This window comes from Oryctolagus cuniculus, chromosome 5 (assembly GCF_051225735.1).
Source record: "Oryctolagus cuniculus isolate XC-2025 breed Fujian yellow rabbit chromosome 5, ASM5122573v1, whole genome shotgun sequence".
Taxonomy (NCBI): Eukaryota; Metazoa; Chordata; class Mammalia; order Lagomorpha; family Leporidae; genus Oryctolagus; species Oryctolagus cuniculus.
Window position 1 is genome coordinate 14,799,308 of NC_142871.1, and position 19,159 is coordinate 14,818,466.

Here is a 19,159-nt window from a genome sequence, read left to right on the forward strand (position 1 = left end):
CGAACTGGCGCCCATATGGGATGCTGGCACTTCAGGCCAGGGCGTCAACCCGCTGTGCCACAGCGCCAGCCCCTATATTCACTTTTAAAAAGTTAATTTGCTCCTGAGAAATGTGTCAGTCAACAGTTGGATGCATTTGGTCAGATGGATCACTGTTGCCTGGAGGCCCTGCGGCTCTGAGTGGCTGGTTCCAGAGGGCTTTAAAGAGAACACTGTGGTTCTTCCAGTTCCTTCTCTTTTCCCATAGCACCTCCTTCTTTCCTTTTCTCTATCTGCTAAACTATTATGTTTTGTCTACTTATAGAAATGCAAAAATTACACAGAAATCGCCTGGCCCTTTGCTCCCACTGTGAGCACTGCTCGTTGACGAAGTCTGAGAGCTAAGCGTGGTCATCAGTGCCTCATCTGGCACTGGGTTGGGGCCGTATCCTGCCTCAACTCCTTCCCCTGAGATCTGTGGAAAGACGGTCTCATTTATACATCTCTAAATGCTGTGTAAATCGGGGACGCTAACTACGCCGTTTCGTTTCTAACGGAGCATAGCTAAGTGTTTATATAATTCACTAGGTTAAAGTGCCATTGGTATTCCAGAGTACCCCAATAGCATTGTCTCTCCAAAATGAGAAACCTTCAGTTCAATGCACAAAATGTTATATATTTTCTTTAATGTCCTACAAGCACAGTGACAAGATATTCAGAGAAACACGACTGGGAGAATTTTTTTCTGTAATTGTAATACATTTTGTACTTCTAGAACCACTGTAATTCGACATCTTTGTCGCTCCCCGTCTTCGTGGAGGAACGACACAGGACCCTGCGCTGTTCTTTCGTCTGCTCGGCCCTCCCCGGGTTTGCTGCTGGTTCTTCCCGGGTTGGCTACCGACCCTTCCACCTCCGTGGAAGGGCGGTTCCCCCTAGCCACTTTCCCCACTTCCGCGGGGGAGCGGCACACCCGCCGGCCGGCTCTCTCGGGGGCTGCACAGGTGTTCCTTCAGATAGATGTTCCCCTTAGATGTTCCTGGTGCATGTTGTCTCTCTCCTCCTTTATAGTCCTCTTCCACCAATCCCAACTCTGCTACCCACACGCCGAGTACGCTGCTCTCCTCCAATCAGGAGTAGGTCCTACAGTTTATTGGTTGAACTGGAGGCAGCTGTGTAGAAGCTGTTTCTCCCTTCTCAGCGCCATATTGTGGGAGAGCAGATGCATAGAATAAGTCTTAATTCCAGTAACTTAGTCTAGTCCGGGTTGCTCCCCACAGATCCCCCTTTCTTTTTATTTTTTGGCGTTGATACGCGCCTGTCTTCGGTGCCCCGCGGCAAACACTCTGCTCTGCTTACTGGAGTTGCCCACAGGTGCTTACAAGCCCTACCAATCAGGCAAACCGAATCTGGGTCCTCTCTTCGCCATGTTGTGAGGAGGTTTTTAGGCACTGATGCGTGCCTGTGTTCAGTGCCCTGCAGCGCATGCTCTGCTCTGCTAGAACTGCCTGCAGGTGCTTACAAGCCCTATCAATCAGGCAGACCGAATCCAAGCCTTCTCATTGCCGTATTGTGGGGAGACTTATTGATGTTAATTTGTGCCTGTCTTCGGTGACCTGCAGCGCATAAGCTGCTAGCCGCCCGCAGGTGCTCACCACCTCCCTAATCAGGCAGACCGAATCCAAGCTCTCTCATTGCCATGTTGTGGGGAGGCCTTATTTTTCTCTATTTCTCTATCTCCGGGCATTCCTATCTCTCCTATTTTACTTCTATCTACCAGCATTCCTATTTCTCTCATTTTACTTCTAAACTTCTGTTTCTCTTATCCCTGCGGCTTCCCGGCGCCCGCCCCGAGGCTGCTTCTCGGCGGCTTCCCGGCTCTGAGCCTCTTCAGCCCGCGCTTCTCTCATCTGCACGGCTTCCCGGCTTCGCGCGCCCGCACCACGGCCTCGCACTAGCCCCACGTTCCCTATTTATTCACGCCCCGTGCTCTCTCTGCACGCGGCGGCTTCCACGAGTCACACAGCACAGCTCACGTTTCCGCCACTAGCATTCAATCCAAGTTCCCCGGGCTAACCTGGCGAATTCAACCTAGCCCACGCTTCCGCCTCACGGTTTGGCTTCCCGTCTTTTGCTCCCCGGGCTAATCTGACGGATTCCAACCTGGCTTACGTGTCCACCTCTAGTTTTAGCTTTTCTCCTTTTGTTCCCCGGGCTGACTTGAAGAATTCCAACATAGCTTACGTTTCCACCTCGGCCTGCCCCCGCAGCTTCAATTTCCCTAACATTTTTCTCTACCCGGTATGTTTCCCTAAGTTTTCTTCCAACAATATTCCCCTCTCATTTCTCCTGGCTTCTCCCCACAGTCCGTATCCAAATCTGTTTGTTCTAGCTTTCACTTTCGCTTTCGACCTTAGAGATTTCTCCCAGCTTCCCCCCGTAGTCCGTATCCGAGTCTATGCCTAGGCTTTCAATAGCTTCTTCCGGCACCTTTTCCGTCCGGCTTTTCCCTAGGCTCTTTGCTAGTCTCCCTCTCCAGTATTTTCCCACTTCTTCCCGTTTCTTCCCTCCTAAGTTTGCTATCCGAGTCACGGCACCATTATGTCGCTCCCCGTCTTCGTGGAGGAACGACACAGGACCCTGTGCTGTTCTTTCGTCTGCTCGGCCCTCCCCGGGTTTGCTGCTGGTTCTTCCTGGGTTGGCTACCAACCCTTCCACCTCCGTGGAAGGGCGGTTCCCCCTAGCCACTTTCCCCACTTCCGCAGGGGAGCGGCACACCGCCGGCCGGCTCTCTCGGGGGCTGCACAGGTGTTATTCGGATAGATGTTCCTGGTGCATGTTGTCTCTCTCCTCCTTTATAGTCCTCTTCCACCAATCCCAACTCTGCTACCCACACGCCGAGTACGCTGCTCTCCTCCAATCAGGAGTAGGTCCTACAGTTTATTGGTTGAACTGGAGGCAGCTGTGTAGAAGCTGTTTCTCCCTTCTCAGCGCCATATTGTGGGAGAGCAGATGCATAGAATAAGTCTTAATTCCAGTAACTTAGTCTAGTCCGGGTTACTCCCCACAATCTTAAAGACACATTCTTTAGACTACTGATTACTTAGAATCTCAGCATCTACCAACCCTACTGAGATTTTATTAGCATAATAATTTTATTCTCATTTTTATCTTAAAGTTGCTTTTGTAGCAGACAGATAAACCAGAAGATCCAAATGCTCCCAAAGATGTGGCTTTCTGTATTAATTATACAAAATTATAGGCCTTTGGACTGCTAGTCCATTTCTCTCCTCCAGCCATGTAAAATATTTCATCTAAAATGCTTTGAATTGTGTATATGTCATTTCAAAATGATGACTTTTCCATTTTTTAAATGTTAGGGGGAAATGTATTCCCCATAGCAAGTACACATAATTCCTTTGGTTTTATAGTCTCCATTTTTAAAAGATTGATTTATTTATTTGAAAGGCAGAGTTATGGAGGGAGGGAGAGACAGAGAGAGAATCTCCTCCATCTGCCGATTCACTCCCCAGGAAGTCTGGGCCAGCTCGAGTCCAGGAGCCAGAAGCATCATCTGGGTCTCCCATGTGGGTGCATGTTGCTCCCCCACTCGCGGAGGAACGACACCGGACCCTGTGCTGTTCTCTTTCCCCGGCCCTTCCCGGGTTAGCTGCCGGCCCCCCCCCTCCGCGGAGGGGTGGCACCCCCACCGCTTCCCCCGCTTCCGCTGGCCGGCTCTCTCAGGGGTTCCTCAGATGTTCCTCCTGCATGTTGTCTCTCTCCTCCTTTATAGTCCTCTTCCACCAATCCCAACTCTGCTGGCGTTCTCTCCCCACGCGCTGACCACACTGCTCTCCTCCAATCAGGGGCAGGTTCAGCTCCTGCAGCTTGTTAGTCGAATTGGTGAGGCAGCTGTGTGGAAGTTGTTTACTCTCTCAGCGCCATATGGTGGAGATCAGATGCATAGAGTTAGTCTTAATAATCTCAGTGGTCTAGTCCAGTCTCGGTAGTTTCAGTACTTATTTGTCCATAGTCTCAGTACTTGTTTGTCTCCCGGGCGCCCAGCCATGTTGTGGGAGACGGGCCCTGCTCCCCACAGGTGCAGAGACCCATCTTCCACTGCCTTCCTAGGCCCATTAGCAGGGAGCTGTATTGAAAGCGGAGGAGCCTGGACACCAGCCCCAGCCCAGCGCCCGTCTGGGATGCTGGAACTGCGGCAGTGGCTTAACCCACTGTGGCACCACAGCACAGTCTCCCAGGCTCCATTTTTAAGCTTTACTTTTTATGAGAATTCCCATGTTCTTCATAGCTCATGACTTTCATATGTCACCAACTGATAGAGCATTGTAAAATTCTCAGTTTTCATAAAATTACATCATTTGGGGCCATATTTATAATTATCACAGCTATTGTTGAAATATAAATTATATTTTCATTATTTTGCTGAAGTAATAAGTTTTCACCAAATTTCATTTTGAACATGAGTTTCACCAAAAAGTCATTAAAACATTATTTACTGTTTAAAATAGTACCTTTTCTAAACTACTACAACTATTATTTAGTATAATAACCATAATTAGTCTCTCCTTTAATTTTTCTAATGTCCATATTTTGACAATTATTCACTCATTAATACCCTAGAATACTGGGGCAGGGGAGGAGAGAGAGAAGGAAGTGATATTTAAACTTTTATGATTTTAAAATTTATGTGCTGGGGCCAGCACTATGGCCTAGCAGGCCTGTGGAGCTGGCATTCCATAGGTGCGCCGGTTCAAGTCCCAGCTGCTCCTTTTCTGATCCAGCTCTCTGCTAATGGCCTGAGAGAGCAGTGGAAGATGGCCCAAGTGCTTGGGCCCTGTACCCATGTGGGAGACCCAGAAGAAACTCCTGGCTCCTGGCTTCAGATCCACCCAGCCTCGGCTGTTGCAGCCATTTAGGAAGTGAACCAGCAGATGGAAGACCTTTCTCTGTCTCTCCCTCGGTCTGTAACTCTACCTCTTAAATAAATAAATAAATAAATATCTTTAAAAAATAAAATAAAACTTATGTGCTGACATGTAAATAGCCCTTGACATAGAATCTAAGTTATTGGACTATATGAAGTACCTTTGTTTAACTGATTTTCTGCCTGTCAACAGAGTGAATATGATTGATATTTCATAGCAAAATACATAAAATAACCAGGAAGTATTTTCAGTTACAAAAATCTAATTGTTGAAAAGCTTTCTTTGAAACCAAGGTATTAGATATGTTTTCTCTTGGGCCATAGTCAATGACGTGACTCATGAGTACACTGTGGCACACACTTTTAGATACTTGAGCCCTTTCAGATTTATTATATCTTACTGACCTTTCTATGCAAAACTTGCCAATTTCTAATGAGCCACAATACATTACTGATGACAGTGAGTTATGACTCTTCCCATTTGGTGTTCTAACGCTGGAGAGAGCAGAGTCCTGAACAAGTAGTGTTCAGAGCACTGGACCAACATTCAAGTGTACAGGATTCTAGACCAAGCTCTATGACAGCCTGATTGTGTGGCCTGGGATAAATCACTCACCTCTTAGGCCTCAACATTCAGTTAATTTGTTTACAAAGTAACAATAAAAATGAGCACAAAGAATAGTGAATCAAATCCAGACAGGCAACTCTAAGGCTGTCTTCCTTTCTACTGTACCCAGATTGATCCTCGGACTCTCTCTTAACACAGCTTTCAAAGCAACCACTATAAACAGTCAGAATTGTTGTCTATTTCTCATTCTGAGGCAAAATAATCTAGCTTTTCTATCTCAAATTCTGTAACTTTTTCTACTAAGAATATTTTTGAAGAAAATTAACATTTGAATCATTTATAAAATAATGACTAAGTCACTAAAAATTACCAGCATTTTATAATTTTCCAAAAAAAGTGTTGTTTTCACTAAACCTAACTTTCATTTTACCTTATTTTAATTGGGTAATCAGGTTCATCTACATTTTGAAAATTATATGTATATGACATTTTTCATTATTGAAACCATTTAAACCAGTGTCCTAAAAATTAAATTTCATTGCTTTAAAGGCATACTTCATGTATTTTAACCATCTGTGCCATCATATTAAAAAAAAAACTTTTTAAAGATTTATTTTGTTTCTTTGAGAAGCAGAGTTACAGAGAGAGAGAGGTCTCCCATCCACTGGTTCACTCCCCAAATGGCCACAATGATGGAGCTGGGCAGATTCAAAGTCAGGAGCCAGGAGCTTCTTCTGGATCTCCCAGGTTGGTGCAGGGGCCCAAGCACTTGGGCCATCTTCCCCTGCTTTACCAGGCTACCAGCAGGGAGCTGGATCAGAAGTGGAGCAGCCGGGACTTGAACCGGTGCTATATGGGATGTCAGTGACACAGACACTTAACCTACTCCACCCCAGCACTGGTCCCTGTGCCCCACTGCACCATATTTAACATAAGAGATGGCGTCAATCAGGAGATGACACCATTTCTGTTCTTGGTATAATGTACATTCTAAGAGAAGAAAGAGCTAAATTTTAATTTAAAAAAAATCTAGAAATTTAAATTGAAAATATTTGTTTCAAACATAAATTTTCTTTTTATGTGATGTCCTCCAGAGGCAAACAAATAAAGAAAATGAAAAGCCATTTTAAGACCAATGGCAATAACAGATCCTGGCAGCAGCTTATGCCTGTGAAATATTAAAAACAAACACAATGAAACAAAGCTCTTGAAGAAAAAGTTTGCTTAAAGGCTATAAACAGGACTTCAAAAAGAAATAACTGTATATCCTTCAAAAGTATAGTACTTTTATGTGAATCAAAAGAACTGTGTGTTATCTACAAAGCTCCTGGGTGATAGCATTGCCATTCATCTCACGGGGACTATTATCTGCCTGCCACTTGCCATCTGTATGGCACTTGGAAACTCACTCCAGTGCCCTGTAGCCTGGGCACCAGATTCCTACAATGATGACATGGAGAACTCACTAAAATCTGCCAGGTCTGTGACGGTGCCCAGGGTGACTTCAACAGCAGGTCTGTTACTTCTGACTTCATCCTCAATTTCCAGTTGGGAGAAAAACATATACACCATTTAAAAACCAAAAGCATCTAAAAGTCACACTGAGATGATAGCCATATGGAGTCTGTGACTGCATGCACAAGAATGTAGGCCTTCAAGCAAAATTATGTATATGTAGCATTTCCAGTGATTTATGTCAGCTTTTCTTTTTTAAAAAAATATTTATTTTATTGATTTGAAAAACAGAGTTACAGAGAGAGGGAAAGACAGAGAGAGAGAGGTCTTCCATCTGCTAGTTCACTCCCCAAATGGCTACAATGGCTGGAGCTGAGCCGATCCAAAGCCAGGAGCCAGGAGCTTTTTCCAGGTCTCCTACATGGGTGCAGGGGCCCAAGGACTTGGGCCATCTTCCACTACTTTCCTAGGCACGTTAACAGGGACTGGACCAGAAGTGGAGCAGCTGGAACTAGACCCAGCGCCCATATGGAATGCCAGCACTGCAGGCTGGGGCTTTACTCCCCTGTGCCACAGCACCAGCCTTTATGTCAGATTTTCCAAGCAGATCTCATTAGATGTATTTTCCTATACTTGTTTATTTGTACGTGCATTTTCACACATATTTATTGAGTATTCAATGAATTAAATATTTTTTTTTAGATTTATGTATTTATGGGGCTGGTGCTGTGGCTCAGCGGGTTAACGCCCTGGCCTGAAGTGCTGGCATCCCATATGGGCACCGGTTCTAGTCCCGGCTGCTCCTTTTCCAATCCAGCTCTCTCTGTGTAACTCTGACTTTCAAATAAATGAATAAATCTTAAAAATTATGTATTTATTTGAAAGTCAGAGTTACAGAGAGTGAGAGACAGAGAGAGAGTTCCAGGTGCCTGCAATGGCCAGGGCTGAGCCAGGCCAAAGCCAGGAGCCAGGAACTTCATCTCAGTCTCCAAGATGAGTGGCAGGGGCTCAAAAATTTGAGACATCTTCCACTGCTTTTTGCAGGCTGTTAGCAGGGAGCTGGGTCAGAAGCAGAGCAGCCAGGACTTTAACTGGCGCTCATGTGGTAAGCTGACCTCACCTGGGGTTGCCTTACCCAAGATGCCACAATGCCAGCCCCAATGAATTAAGTATTGAAAAGACAAGCACAACAAAATAAAAAACTTGAAGAAAAAGTCTATTTAAAGCATATTTATTGAGTATTTCCTATAAGCCAAGCACTGAGCTAAGTGTCAGAGATATGATGATGAACAAGAAAGAGAGACTGACCTATTACTTACGAAATTTACATTTTAGAAAGAAAAATCATGTTGAAAACACATAACTTAAAGTTGTGATGAACGTTATCATGTGGAGAGATCCAGTGATGCAGTTTAGAGTCGAGACAGTCAGGAATGATCACTCAGAGAAGGTAAAATTCAAGCTGGTGCAAAGCAATGCAAAGACATTAATCAAAAAGGTATCAAAATTAAATTAAAATGTTACTATTAAATTTGCATTTATTTGAGAAGCAGAGTGAGAGAGAGGAGAGAGTGTCGCTCCCCCTCTTCGTGGAGGAGCAACACTGAACCCTGCCTAGGCTTCATATCCGAGTCACGGCACCATTATGTCGCTCCCCCTCTTCGTGGAGGAACGACACAGGACCCTGCGCTGTTCTTTCGTCTGCTCGGCCCTCCCCGGGTTTGCTGCTGGTTCTTCCCAGGTTGGCTGCCGTCCCTCCACCTCTGTGGAGGGGCGGGCCCCCTGCCACCTTCCCCACTTCCGCAGGGGAGCGGCACACCGCCGGCCGGCTCTCTCGGGGGCTGCACAGGTGTTATTCGGATAGATGTTCCTGGTGTATGTTGTCTCTCTCCTCCTTTATAGTCCTCTTCCGCCAATCCCAACTCAGCTGCCCACACGCCGAGTATGCTGCTCTCCTCCAATCAGGAGCAGGATCAGCTCCTGGAGGTTATCACTCAAGTTGGCAAGAGGCAGCTGCGTAGAAGCTGTTTTCTCCTCTCTCAGCGCCATATTGTGGGAGAGCAGATACATAGAATAAGTCTTAATTCCAGTAACTTAGTCTAGTCCGAGTTGCTCCCCACAGATCCCCCTTTCTTTTTATTTTTTGGCGTTGATACGCGCCTGTCTTCGGTGCCCCGCGGCAAACACTCTGCTCTGCTTGCTGGAGTCGCCCACAGGTGCTTACAAGCCCTACCAATCAGGCAAACCGAATCCGGGTCCTCTCTTCACCATGTTGTGAGGAGGTTTTTAGGCGCTGATGCGTGCCTGTGTTCAGTGCCCTGCAGCGCATGCTCTGCCAGAACTGCCTGCAGGTGCTTACAAGCCCTATCAATCAGGCAAACCGAATCCAAGCCTTCTCATTGCCGTATTGTGGGGAGACTTATTGATGTTAATTTGTGCCTGTCTTCGGTGACCTGCGGCGCATAAGCTGCTAGCCACCCGCAGGTGCTCACCACCTCCCTAATCAGGCAGACCGAATCCAAGCTCTCTCATTGCCATGTTGTGGGGAGGCCTTATTTTTCTCTATTTCTCTATCTCCGGGCATTCCTATCTCTCCCATTTTACTTCTATCTGCCAGCATTCCTATTTCTCTCATTTTACTTCTAAATTTCTGTTTCTCTTATCCCTGCGGCTTCCCGGCGCCCGCCCCGAGGCTGCTTCTCGGCGGCTTCCCGGCTCTGAGCCGCTTCAGCCCGCGCTTCTCTCATCTGCGCGGCTTCCCGGCTTCGCGCGCGCACTCCGCGGTCTCCGCGCCCCTTCGTGTCCGCACCAGGGCCTCGCGCTAGCCCCACGTTCCCTATCTATTCACGCCCTGTGCTCTCTCTGCACGCGGCGGCTTCCGCGAGTCACACAGCGTAGCTTACGTTTCCGCCACCACCAGTATTCAATCTAAGTTCCCCGGGCTAACCTGGCGAATTCAACCCAGCTCACGTCTGCGCCCTTTGGCTTGGCTTCCCGTCCTTTGCTCCCCAGGCTAATCTGACGGATTCCAACCTGGCGGCCCACATCTAGCTTCTCACCTTTTGTTCCCCGGGCTGACTTGAAGAATCCCAAGCTGGCTTACGTTTCCGCCTCGGCCTGCCCCCCGCGGCTTCAATTTCCCTAACATTTTTCTCTACCCGGTATGTTTCCCTAAGTTTTCTTCCAACAATATTCCCCTCTCATTTCTCCTGGCTTCTCCCCACAGTCCGTATCCAAATCTGTTTGTTCTAGCTTTCACTTTCACTTTCGACCTTAGAGATTTCTCCCAGCTTCCCCCCGTAGTCCGTATCCGAGTCTATGCCTAGGCTTTCAATAGCTTCTTCCGGCACCTTTTCCGTCCGGCTTTTCCCTAGGCTCTTTGCTAGTCTCTCCGGTATTTTCCTGCTTCTTCCCTCCTAGGTTTCCTATCCGAGTCACGGCACCATTATGTCGCTCCCCCTCTTCGTGGAGGAACGACACTAAACCCTGCCTAGGCTTCATATCCGAGTCACGGCACCATTATGTCGCTCCCCCTCTTCGTGGAGGAACGACACAGGACCCTGCGCTGTTCTTTCATCTGCTCGGCCCTCCCCGGGTTTGCTGCTGGTTCTTCCCGGGTTGGCTGCCGTCCCTCCACCTCCGTGGAGGGGCGGGCCCCCTGCCACCTTCCCCACTTCCGCAGGGGAGTGGCACACCGCCGGCCGGCTCTCTCGGGGGCTGCACAGGTGTTATTCGGATAGATGTTCCTGGTGTATGTTGTCTCTCTCCTCCTTTATAGTCCTCTTCCGCCAATCCCAACTCGGCTGCCCACACGCCGAGTATGCTGCTCTCCTCCAATCAGGAGCAGGATCAGCTCCTGGAGGTCATCACTCAAGTTGGCAAGAGGCAGCTGCGTAGAAGCTGTTTTCTCCTCTCTCAGCCCATATTGTGGGAGAGCAGATACATAGAATAAGTCTTAATTCCAGTAACTTAGTCTAGTCCGAGTTGCTCCCCACAGAGAGCACCCCATGCACTAGTTTACTCCTTAAATGCTTGCAAAGGTGGGAGGCTGAAGCTGAGAACTTGGAACTCAATCCAGTTCTCCCATGTGGGCGACAGGAACCCAACTAGTTAAGCCATCAGTGTTGTATCCCAACGTCCACTTTAGTGGAAAGCTGGAATCTGGAGCCAGAGCAGAGGATCCAACTCAGGTGCTCTAATGTGGGACAGTAAAGATCTACCCAGCATCTTCATCAAATACCCACCCCATTATTATAATTACAATTATTACTATTACTTTACCATGGGCTTCAACTTCACTGCTGATAAAATGGTCTTAACATATATTCTTACAGTCTGAGTCTCACAACACTCCTTTAGATGGTATCACTTTACCTCAAAGGAAACTGATTGTCAAAAGAGGTAAAATGAACATTTCAAGGCGTGAGAATTGTATCTGATGGACAGAACATGAGCCCGGGATCTGATTCTAAATGTGGTGCTCTTCCAACTACAGTGTGCTAAGTAATTCTTCTATTGCCCAGTATCTTCTCCATGACACTACTGTTGAATTCTATAGACCAACCATAGAACCCCAGACACCATGAAAAATAGTAACCTTAACCACATGCCTGAACCCTCCCCCAGACAAGTGAGATGTACTTTCCCATCTGGGTCCCAAAAATAATTTGGTTACTACTCTTTATTCCACCAATAATCTTTGATCCAAGAGGTAAATTCAGTCTTACTTGTAATTTATGTTTATTTTTAGCACAAAACAATTCCTGGCTAAATGTACATATGGTCAAATTTCATCAAAATTGATAGGAAATCAGGTATCTTTAGATCTATAAAAATTAATGCAGGAATGCTAAATTTAATTACAGTCAGAAAAGAAAATCCCCAGTGGTAGAAGTAGTTAGTAAGATTTAATATGGGCTTCTAAAGGAAAAATAAAAATGTCAGAATTTTACTTGGAAAATAATCACAAAGCAAATGCAGGAAAACTAAAAATCAGATGGAAGAAATGGGAGGAAAAAATGTCATTAAAAACTAAGATAAAGGAGAGTCCTCTGTGGGGGAAGACTTTCAGTGAAAATTCATCAGTTTCTGTATAATTCTGCTAAAATACCAGTGCCTAAATTTCCATTGCATCTTGATGGCTCTAACAAAAAGGCAGAGTCACTTAGTGTACTCCCTTGCAGCAGTAATCATGTCTCTCTCTCTCTCTCTCTCTCCCTCCCTCTCTCTCTCTCTTTTTTTTTTTTTTTTTTTTTTTTTTTACAGACAGAGAGAGAGAGAGAGAGAGACAGAGAGAAAGGTCTTCCTTCCATTGGTTCACCCCCCAAATTCCCGCTATGGCTGGCGCGCTGCACCGATCCGAAGCCAGGAGCCAGGTGCCCCCTTCCTGGTCTCCCATGCAGGTGCAGGGGCCAAGCACTTGGGCCTCCTCCACTGCCTTCCCAGGCCACAGCAGAGAGCTGGACTGGAAGAGGAGCAGCCAGAACAGAATCCGGGGTGCCTCGCCGCAAGCGGAGGATTAGCCAATTGAGCCGCGTCTGTCTCTTTTTTAAAAAGATTATAAAATGCAGAGTTCCAGGGGCCAGCACTGTGGCTTAATGGGTAAAGCTGCCGTCTGCTGTGCTAGCATCCCATACGGGTGCCGGTTCGAGACCTTTGCTGCTCCACTTCCAATCCAGCTCTCTGCTGTGGCCTGGGAAAGCAGTGGAAGATGGCCCAAGTCCTTGGGCCCCTGCACCCATGCGGGAGACCTGGAGGAAGCTCCTGGCTCCTGGCTTTGGATCAGCACAGCTCCAGCTGTCATGGCCAATTGTGGAATGAACCAGTGGGTGGAAGAACACACTCTCTCTCTCTCTCTCTGTCTCTCTCTCTCTCTGCCTTCCTTCTCTCTCTGTGTAACTCTGGCTCTCAAATAAATAAATAGATCTTTCAAAACAAAACAAAACAAAACAAAAATGCAGAGTTACAGAGAGAGATGGAGAGACAGAGACAGGTCTTCCATCTACTGGTTCACTCCCCAAATGGCCAAAACAGCCAGAGCTGAGCCAGGCTGAAGCCAGGAGCCAGGAGCTTCTGGGTCTCCCATGTGGGTGCAGAGGCCCAAACACCTGGGCCATCTTCCACTGCTTTTCCCAGGCCATTCACAAGGAGTTGGGTCATAAATGGAGCAGCTGGGACAGGAACACCAGACTCAGTGTTAATCACCTCTCCTAATATTCCCCTTCATTGGATAAGAAAATCTAGTAAGATTAGCCATATAACTCATGTACCAGGCTTCCCAAGCCACACCAGCAGGATTTCTGTGTCTTCATTCTCTCCACTCCATCTGCATACCCGAGTTGCCAGTGGATATTTTTATTTTGCTTGCCAGCTGCTTTCTTTTTTCTTCTTGTCTGTCTCCTCTTCCCTGTGGGAATGAATGCTTCCATGCTCACCAAGACCTGTCGTAGAGTCCCTTGTGTCTATTTAAACTTCAGTTGCCAGCTTTCGACACTGCCAGCGTTTTCAGCACTGCTCACATTGCCAGTTAAATGTTGCCAAATCTATCAGAGCTCCCCTATAGCCTGTCTCGGAGTAGCAGTGTTTTGTGTTTTACACTATGATTTCTGTGATGCACCTCTTGCCCCTCCATGCATCCCCAGGTAGGAGTCTATGGAGACTGGGTGAGAAGGTATTTTCTACAAGCCCAAGGGTAGCTCTTGTCTTGTGTTGCTGAACTATCTCTTTCTTCAGGATTAGTTATTTCCAGGAAACTCCCCAGTTCTTGGACCCCAAACAAGATGGCTTTACAACCCATCCAGACACACCTGAATCCTAGTGTCTATGGCTGAGGCCCAGGCTGGATCCACTCTCCCCCCTCCCTTGTACAAAGAAGCCACAGATGGAACTATAGATCATACACCCAGGGGGTGTATCCTTGTTGTGAGACCACTCCTCACCTGTTTTAACTGATTGACAACTTTTCAAACAACCAGATACTAAGGTAAATGTCTTATTTTTAAATGGGAAGAGAAAAATGCATTTTTTTGTTACGGATTACTAAATGTTGAACTGAAGTACTTTAGGATATTTCACTATTGTTTTTAATTTGTAAAACATTTAAGAAATGAGGGTTCATGAATTTAATAATCCTAGTTGTTTTGTTTCTATTAAGAAAACTAACATGATTCCAGCCTCTGATAAGAAAATGTTATACTATAATCATATTATTACTTAGGAAGTAAATGATACTCTTCACAAATCGAAGGTTTCCTTTTCCATTGAAACAAAAGGTTTTTGTCAAGTTTGAAAGTAAGAGCAACATTTACAAAAACAGTAAATTATGTTTGGGAAGATTCTGCCTTACTGTACATATCACCGTTTCAGAATATGAATCAGTTTAAGTTCTAATGACAACATTTTTCTATTGAGTAGAAACACAAAAAATATTTTCAGATAAAAATCTTCTGGAAAAATCTATATCTTTGGTCATTTTGTACTTCATGATGACTTCATATGACAATAACAGAAAATAAAAATGACACAAATGTTTCCAGAACATTTTTCTCTTTTATTAAAGAATTCTCTTTATTAAAGAATGTATGTAGTGCAGCCAATGTCTATATAAAAATAATCTGGTTAAACCACAGAAATTCAGTCTAGGTCAGCAGTTTCTGACGAACCTAGCAGCAATCCATGGGATTTATCAGTCAACTTTATTTCAGAAGTCTGTGGTATTTGGGATCTGGGAACAGTAAGACAGAAAATGAATGGACTCATTGAAAGATTTTTCAGACCCCAGACTTCGTCTGAACGATGACTGGGTAAGGAAGCCAAAAGAAAAAAAAAAATTTTGCAAAAGGCTTATGACAAATTGTTCAGATATAAATATGAAGGTTTGTGTATGACAGCTGTACTTCTCCTTTCCCAGGTATTGTTTTTGTTTTTTTGTTTTTTGTTTTTTTGCTATTTATTTATTTACCCCACTTCCCTTTCCAACATGGTCTACCAGTTCCACCAAGATTAGTGTTCACTGAGGGAAGAAGTAAAATCAAAGGCCGGTGCTGCGGCTCACTAGGCTAATCCTCCACCTTGCGGCGCCAGCACACCAGGTTCTAGTCCCGGTCGGGGCGCCAGATTCTGTCCCAGTTGCCCCTCTTCCAGGCCAGCTCTCTGCTGTGGCCAGGGAGTGCAGTGAAGGATGGCCCAAGTGCTTGGGCCCTGCACCCCATGGGAGACCAGGAGAAGCACCTGGCTCCTGCCATCAGATCAGCGCGGTGCGCCGGCCGCAGTGTGCCGGCCGCGGAGGCCATTGGAGGGTGAACCAACGGCAAAAGGAAGACCTTTCTCTCTGTCTCTCTCTCTCACTGTCCACTCTGCCTGTCAAAAAAAAAAAAAAAAAAAAGAAGAAGAAGAAGTAAAACCGAGATGATTTTACAATTTAGTTTCAGGACACTTTTCAAAGAACACTGTGCTGATTATTTTAATGGGTATTTCAAATTCCTGTTTTATTTCTCTTCTCAAAATTCCATGTCAGGCGGTTGTTCTGCCTCGTTGCTAGCACGGAGATCTTGGGATGCATCTCAGGAGAAGGATATTTCCCAGGCCTTGTCAGGTAGTTGTAAGACGTGAGGAATGTCTACTGCCTTTCTGCCTTACTAAGCCTTTTACTTGCTTGACTTCCTGCTTCTGATACAAAAGTTGCTGGGATATGAACCCGTAGGGAGTCATCATGCTGGGTATGTTACATTCTGTAAGAAGGGGCTGGTGCTGGGGCATAGCAGATAAAGCCAGAGCCTGCAGTGCTGGCATCCCATATGAGAGCCGGTTCACTTCCAATCCAGCTCTCTGCTATGGCCTGGGAAAGCAGTAGAAGATGGTCCAAGCCCTTGGGCCTCTGCACCCACGTTGGAGACCCAGAAGAAGCTCCTGACTCGTGGCTCCTGGCTTCGGATCAGCACAGCTCCAGCCTTTGTGGCCATTTTGGGAGTGAACCAGCAGATGGAAGACCTCTCTTTCTCTCTTTCTGCCTCTGCCTCTCTGTATAACTCTGCCTTTCAAATAAATTAATTAATTTAAAAAAATTCTGTAAGAATAGATTCTAACCTTGTTACCAGCAGTCACCCCCAGCAGTCACAGCATAGGAGGAGGAGAATTCATACTCTGGCAAGAGGATTCTGTAATATCTCAACAATGTTTCTTTTTAAGATCTATTTTAGTTATTGACTTGGAAGGCAGAGTGACAGAGAAGAGACAGAAAGAGATCTTTCATCCATTGGCCCACTCCCCTAATGTTCACAACAGCCTGGAACTCCATTTTGGGCCTCCCATGTGGGTGACAGAGACATCCTCTGCTGCTTTCTGAGGCACATCAGCAGGAAGCTGGATGGGAAACAGAGTACCCCAGCACTGGAACTGGTACTCTGACAAAGTATGCAGGCAATTCCAAGTAGCAAGCTGACCCACTGTGCCACAGCTCTGACTGCCAGCAATGTTTTTTTTAAAGACTTATTTATTTATTTATTTGAAAGAGTCGGGCCGGCGCCGTGGCTCAATAGGCTAATCCTCTGCCTTGCGGTGCCGGCACACCGGGTTCTAGTCCTGGTCGGGGCGCCGGATTCTGTCCCAGTTGCCCCTCTTCCAGGCCAGCTCTCTGCTGTGGCCCGGGAGTGCAGTGGAGGATGGCCCAAGTGCTTGGGCCCTGCACCCCATGGGAGACCAGGAGAAGCACCTGGCTCCTGTCTTTGGATCAGCGCGATGCGAATTGCAGCGGCCATTGGAGGGTGAACCAATGGCAAAAGGAAGACCTTTCTCTCTGTCTCTCTCTCTCACTGTCCACTCTGCCTGTCAAAAGAAAAAAAAAAAAAAAGAGAGAGTCACACAGAGAGAGGAGATGCAGGGAGAGAGAGAGAGGTCCTCCATCCGATGGTTCACTCCCTAATTGGCTGCCGGAGATGTGCTGATCCGGAGCCAGGAGCTTCCTCCAGGTCTCCCATGTGGGTGCAGGGGCCCAAGGACTTGGGCCATCTTCTGGACCAGAAGTGGGTCTCATCGAACCAGCGCCCAGGGCTTTAACAGCGCCGGCCCCAGCCAGCAATGTTTTTGACAGTTCTGAAAAGCTTCTAAATGGATGCACAGAAAATATGAGTGTGAGGAAGTCAAGATACCTGTGACCCAAATGTCCAGTTTAAAAGATTATTTTTATTTGAAGGAAAAAGATCTGCAAGCTTATGTGGCCTTTTGAAAAGGCGACCTCAAGGTGTCCTGTCATTGGATTTACTCTGAAGTTTCTCTGCAATGTCACACTATAATTACTTAATCGAAGTCTTATGAAAGATATTATTTATTTAATATATCTGCTCTTATTTCTTTTTAGGTCAGTCTCGATTCTCGAGTTAGAGAGGTGATCAATAGAAATCTGTTGGATCCCAATCCTCACATGTATGAAGATGCCCAACTTCAGATTTATACCTTAATGCACAGAGATTCTTTTCCGAGGTTTTTGAACTCTCAAATCTATAAGTCATTTGTTGAAAGTACTGCCGGCTCTTCTTCTGAATCTTAATTTTCATTAAAGGAATTATTTTGGAGGGCTGGGATGGGAACTAAAGTAGTGAAATGACATCAGAAATTGAGTTCCTGGACAGCTACACTTTAGTATTCCTCAGGCTACTGTGAAAATACAAACATTATGGTCTTTGTCTCCATTTTTATCAAGGTTATCCATGGTTAAGCTTGGAGAAAATACCACATAAAACAGTGAATTGCCAAACTAAGTTTGTTTTACTCAACACTCATTCTACTTGCAAGCAAACTGTACTTGTAGTCCTATGGACCGTCTTCTAGTGTATCTCCACAGACTGCATGTGCAAAGTGAAAACTGCTTCATTTGCCACGTAGTTGTTGTTCTACTTAATCCAATAGCAAAACCTATATATGTATTTAAGGACTTTTGTGCAATATGGTCTTATAGAAATAATTGCCAAAAATGGCTGTGATTTGCATTTTTATCATAATCTGAGATAGAAAAAGGCAATTTTTAAAATGTAACAATTGTGTTCAACATGCTATCTACTGTGTTCCGTACACTAATTTTGAAGCCGATGTTTCTGTACATGAAAAAAGAGCTATTTATCTGTTTGTTGGAAAATCCTAACGGATAATTCCTCTGGTTGATCACTGCCAAAACTGTGGCATTTTCATTAAGAAGAGTTTGCTATGTTAAAAAAATAAGAAGAAAAAAAGCACAAAACAATTTGAAGATATCCTATCTCAATGACAAATCAAAGAATGATATTGTTTTTAAATTGTAATAGAAGAAAATGAATCTATGTATATATCAGATGTCCAATACTGTAATTAATTTATTAAAGACTGGATCTCCAGTTATAAAATGGTTGTGTAAAGTTATGTACTGCAGCAAGAAAAATATAAGCTTGATAACTTAGTTTTGGAATAAAAAGGAAAGGATTTAATAAAGGAATGCCTACATGTAGCTCATGTAAAACATTTTGATGAATGGCATCTGTCCTGTGGCATTTTTCCTTGAAAGTGAAAGCCAATGAAAAACTAAGTTTTTACCAAGAAGAGTTTTATAATGGTTATGAAGAAGATAATTCTCTACTTCAGACCTTAACTGTTTTCACATAATATCTTGAGTGACTTATTTTAAAAATATTAAAACCAAACTATTAATTCTCATCCATAAGTAAAAGGCAGTACAGTGCTCAAATCTTCTAGCTGCCATATTTTTTATAATTACACTAACTCTTCAAGACAGAATACTTGCCTGACATTGGCATGTATTTCTGACATTCAAGAAAACAGTATCCTGTCATGCACAAAAATTATAACAACAATCAGTGTCATATTTATATCAAAGTGTTACATTTGAATATTAATATTCCCTGGAGGCTATTTTTTTAATCTTAAACTGAATGAATATAACACTGAGTACTCTAAAATGAAAGTTTTAAAAAGATTTATATCCACTGAGAACACTGGCCTTATATTAAGGATGATATTAAAATTATAGGTTTTCTTTGTCATTTTTTTAACTACCTCTCATTTTTTAATTTATTAAATGTTTTTTAAAAAGCGAGTTTGGAGTTTTCTTTTTAAATTTATTTTACTTGAAAGGTTGACATCATAAATTTCTTTTTCCATAAACTTAAAACATTTCAAAAGTTGTTTTTTTAAGTGAATATGATTTTATAATTTATATAGAATTCAGG

At 44.8% G+C, this 19,159-nt stretch overlaps 1 protein-coding gene across 4 annotated transcripts in view; it reads left to right on the forward strand.

The window, feature by feature from the left end:
- Positions 1-19,021, forward strand: part of RGS17 (regulator of G protein signaling 17) — a 133,858-nt gene extending 114,837 nt beyond the window's left edge. For all 4 annotated transcript variants that reach the window (XM_051854220.3, XM_051854221.3, XM_051854222.3 and 1 more), the window contains one exon: positions 17,302-19,021. In XM_051854220.3, coding sequence (XP_051710180.1) covers positions 17,302-17,490 — 189 coding nt within the window. In that variant the 3' untranslated portion in view covers positions 17,491-19,021. The remainder of the gene's footprint in view (positions 1-17,301) is intronic.
- Positions 19,022-19,159: the final 138 nt, after the last annotated feature.